General features: G+C 54.6%; 1 protein-coding gene across 3 annotated transcripts in view; it reads left to right on the forward strand.

Annotated features, from left to right (window-relative positions):
* The window catches only part of Pcdh1 (protocadherin 1), a 27368-nt gene that overhangs the window by 824 nt on the left and 21753 nt on the right, over positions 1–4791 (forward strand). For 2 of the 3 annotated variants that reach the window (XM_010613879.3, XM_019206046.2), the window contains exon 1: positions 1338–1431. The exons of the other annotated variant lie outside the window; for it this stretch is intronic. In XM_010613879.3, the coding sequence (XP_010612181.1) occupies positions 1353–1431 (79 nt within the window). In that variant the 5' untranslated portion in view covers positions 1338–1352. Of the gene's footprint in view, positions 1–1337; positions 1432–4791 lie in introns of those variants that run through there. 3 annotated transcript variants of the gene reach the window in all.

Genomic DNA, 4791 nt, shown 5'->3' on the forward strand with positions numbered 1-4791 from the left:
CCAGCCGGAGCTGAGGGAGGGGCGCTTAGCGGAGCGAAGCCGCGGGGCCCTGCCCGTGCCCGAAGCGTGGGGACTGGGGGCGGGCTCTGGGATACCGAGTGGGGGCTGTGACCCCGGCACCCTGGCCTTCTAGGTCCACGGCAAGAAGCCCAGAGGGGAGGGGGTGCCGGGCCGGACCCTAGCCCCCCTGTCTCGCACCAGAGTGCCTCTGGAGCTGCGGGGATGAGGAGACTCCAGGAGCGCGCGGGATGGAGAGGATTTGGGGGAAACGCGCGGCCCTCAGTTCAGTGGGGGCTCCCCGTTTTTTCACACACACACACACACACACACACACACACACACACTTGTTGGGCGAATAGCTCAGCTCACTCAAGCGCTTCCAGCTCTCCACCGGCACCTGGAGGGCCGCACCACCGACATACACACACACACACACACACACACACACACACACACATCCGTACATATGTGAAGACAGACATACCTCCCGCACACCAGCGCCCACTGGGGCTCCATCACCAGCTCAGAATCTGCCTCAGCGTCTGCACCATCAGCAGCAGGGACCCACACTCATGGCCATAAAGAGCAGCAACACAACCGGGTGTGACACTAGGCAACGTAGACTCACAAACACAACCCCACGTCCTCATATACAAGTGTCACGGCCACTGTTGCCAAAAGAACACTCAAAACCTAGCCCCCTGCACATACACCTTTAAGGAACACACCCTAACATAAATTCTGTTACCCACTCCTTGGCCAGAGCACAGGTACACAGCAGGGGTCCTGCTTGCTCCCCTGGGCTGCACAGGCACAAACATACAACCTAGTGTCTGAGCACAAGCACTGGTGGCACACACCCTAACACAGTAGACGCACCTACAGCAGAGCCTTACGGTCACAAACAGAATCCACTGCTTCGCACATCTTAACATTGGGTGTCACACACCTTACACCAACAGTGTCATATTACACCCTGCGGAGCATACACACAAATATACTGCCTCTCTCCCAGATTCAGTTGGGGGAAGCCGCCGGGTCGCCCTAATCGGCTACTCTGTTATTGTAAATAATACGCTCGGCGGGAGCCCTGGGGCCGGCCGGACTGGCTTCCCGGCCGACACCTCCCCCACCTTAACTCCGGGCGGTACTGGCCTGGTATTCCGGGAACTAGCTGGACCCGGCAGGCCGCGCCATACCGCCTCTCCGGTGCTCGAGCCCTAGGTCCTTTGCGAAGAGTGCAAGCCTAGGGCGGTGTTTGCGACCCTTGTCGGCCGTTTAGCTGAGTTTTCCTGGACAGCGAGGTCCCTTGCACGCCTGGATCCGTCTCACACCTGGGGGCCCGGTCCCCAATGCAGATCAGTCTTGTGCGCGGGCAGGGCCCCGGGGCCAGAAAGGAGATAGTGGCGTGCGCAGCAGCAAAATTTATGGGTGAGCTGGACTCGCACCCCTTTCCCCGGCTGCCCTCTCGTGGCTCAGACATATGGTCTCAATTTCCCCAGCAGTGGCTGGCGACTTTGCCTTCTGGCAGGAGAGGTTGGGGGCGATGCCGTGGCTATTGGGGATTGAGCACAGGGTAAGGACCCCTTTCCTCTGGCTTCGAGAAGATGGGTTTTAAGAGAACGTCCCCGCCCTGCCGGGCTCGTGGCTTTGTGATTCCGGCGCCGGCTTCCCCCCCAACCCCCTTCCGGCGCCCGCTGCGTGGCTCTAGCTGGCGCCAGCTCGCGGGGGACCCTCGGCCGGGACCAGAGATGCTGAGGAGCAGGGATTCCCCGCGGCTCTTCGGGAGGCGGGGGACGCAAGTAGCCGGCTGGCCTAAGCGCTTTCTCACTGCGCTGAGCGTTGCCTGGGGCTCCTGGACGCGACTGGAGTGGGGGTGGCGCCAGCCAAACCTTAGGAGCGGCCGGGCCCCCCCCCACTCTTGGCGTCCTCTCGAAGGAGACGCTGTGCCGCTGGGTGTGTGCTGGGGAGCGCCTGCTGACCAAGGCGGTGCAGGCTGCGTGTGCTGGCAGAGGCCAGGACTTCGTGCCGGAAGACTCGGGGGTGCCTTCCAGCACCTGCTCTGGGTCAGCCCTCAGGAGCTGCCAGGAAAGGGGCCACCCAAAAGTGATGGTTTCTTGACGTTGGGGTCTGAGGGAATTGAAACGTGTAATAAATAACTGGAGTAGGCCACGGGAGAGGTGTGAGAAGAGGCCTCCAGTTGGCTTCACTGAGTTCCCCTCTTCCCCCTCCCATCCCTAATTCTCAATTCCAGGAGGGACTTCAGCTGGGAAGGGGTGTCTTGCCGGTCCCCCTAGAAGAGGGGTTGCGCTGTAGCTACTTCTTCAGAGGGCTGAGCAAGAGACAGTGAGCACTGGGATAGAGGGGTCTGGAAAGGGGCCTACCCGGATGAGGAGGAGCTTCCAAAGAGAAGATCGAGGCTGAATGAGGGGAGATGGGGAAGGAGGGGCTCTGTGATATGGGGTGAGTGCTGTCCCTACCTCGAGCAAGGACAGTTGGTGCTGCAGAGAGGGATTCTGTTCAACAGGGTATTGAGCAGCTTCTGTCTGCCAGGACTCATGGTGGGTAGTGAGAATGCAGTAGTAAGATATGTACCATCTTTGCCTTCATGGCCCTTGCTAACTGGCAGGAAATTAGTTCATCTGATCATTAAACCAATCAACACCTACTATGTGCTAAATAAAGTGCTCTATTCCGGGGTTGGAAGACTCTTAAACGTATACTCTACCATGTAAAGTGTAAACCTGAGATGCCTTGGAACTCATTTAATCCTCCCAAGTAACTTTAAGCAGGATTTATTATTTCCATTTCTTAGCGGGGAAACAGGTTCAGAAAAATGAATTAACTTGACTACGGTCACACAGCCAGGAACTGATGGAGAGAGCAATCTGGCTTAAAAATGCAGTCCCCAGAGGTGGGTGGAGGCAAACAGAGGGTTGTGGAAGAGAAGGAAGAGCTGAGGACTGCGCCCTTCTGCTGTGGAGGCCTCTGAACGGCTCCACCCTGTCCACAGTGCGGCAACTTCCCCTCCATTCTCAGGCTTTCAGAAACCAGGGAGTCCCTTTGTCCCTTGGTGTTCTGTCCCCTGGCAGCAGTGGCTGTTGTGTACTAGCACTGGGGTGAGGGTGTGGCGTCAGAATTGACCTGGTCCCTGGGACAGTGAGAGCTCTCCTGAAATGGCAAGAAGTGGACCGTGACACATAGGTGTGCATGCGTGCGCACACACCCACACCCACACACAGAATCTGGAAATGAACATTCCAGGCAGACTCACCTCTGTCCTCACCTCTTCCCAGGGGTTGACACAGATGAGGTTCCCTTCTACTTCCCTTGGACTCTGTCCCCCTCATCTCTCACTCCTGTAACCCCTGATGGTTGTTTTGCTCCTCGGGCCAAGGTGGGTTGTGCCTCTTCAGGGTAGGCTCTGGCTTTTCAGGATGTAGGCACCCATGTCACTGGGTGGAGGTAAAGCACCTTTGCCCATGAAGTTAGCCTTGCCTGGAGAAGGGCAGATAAGGTTTATAATCTTTCAAAGGCAGGCAGCAGACTGAGACTAAGCCCGAGACTAATGACTCCCAGTACCAACTGCTGGGGACAAAGTTCAGAAACTAGGGGCAGGGACAAGGAGGGGTCACTTTACTACTGTCCCTGCCTCCTGGCCACATGGCTTTCCATGGGCCTTTGGATGAACTGCAGCAGTCTGGGAGCCCCCAGCTCAGCCCTGGAAGCCAAGGCCTTCTCTTTCCCTTCTGGCCAGCTGGAGGGATTTCCACAGGGGTCCCTTCCTGAATCCAGGCTCTTAGATGCGAAGGGGCGCTCCATTTCTCAGATCCTGGCTCTTCCTCGTAATGCTTCTTTGACCTAAGCCGATAAATGCATTTTTGAGTCCCAATTTGATCATCTACAATTGAGGAGGAACTGTAATAATAAATAGCATCAGTTTCAGAGGCTTGGACACATGTAAAACACTGCTATGTAGGTAAAACCTTTGCTGGGAAAGCGATGAGGATGATGATGATGATGGAAATGAGTGATGATGGTGGTGAAGCTGATGTTGGTTTGCAGGGCCTCAGGCTCTTACCACAGTGGACCTGGTTTAACTTAAATTCTTTCCCAGATTGACTGGGACTTTTGCTTCACAATTGACCTGGGGATTCTTCTTTCTAGTCAAACATCCTAAGAGTGGGGCCAGATAATCCTTCTTTTGAAGGATTTTTCCAGGTGCTTCAAGGGCGGACAGCCCTGTCTCTGTACTCCTTTTACCTCCCAGGAACACCTCCCTTCACTCCCATATCTTCTTGTCTTTAATTTTACCCTTTGGTTCTTGCATCTGGGAAACTGAATAGTATAATCCTTCGTGACTTCTCCGCTGGCTGGAGGTAAAGCCCGCCTAGTGGTGGCTAAGAAAGTGTGGTGGTGTGTCTGTGGGTAGACCAGGGATGGGGTGGGGATGCTGTCTAGGAGATCGCAGGGGTTAGAATCTCAGATTGTGACCCTGAGATGGGGAAATCCAAAGTGCGGGTTTAATCTGTATCTCTTAGAACAGCAACAGAAATCAAAGTCATCTTGGCTTTGCCAGACCATGAACCCTAAGTTTGAAGCCAAAATTTGTGAGCAGACATTTTTTCTGAAAAAAAATCTGCACAATTGTTTTGTAAATTTCTTCAATAAAAATATGCCCCCAGAAGCAAAACTATCCTTGAGTTAGAGGGGGGACGTAGTTACTGGAGTAGTTACAACAGTTACTGTTGTATTTCTTTTTCTTTTTTTTTTTTTTTTTTTTTTTTTTTT

Source organism: Fukomys damarensis, unplaced genomic scaffold, assembly GCF_012274545.1.
Source record: "Fukomys damarensis isolate Sample0158 unplaced genomic scaffold, DMR_v1.0_HiC HiC_scaffold_3, whole genome shotgun sequence".
In the NCBI taxonomy this organism is placed as follows: Eukaryota; Metazoa; Chordata; class Mammalia; order Rodentia; family Bathyergidae; genus Fukomys; species Fukomys damarensis.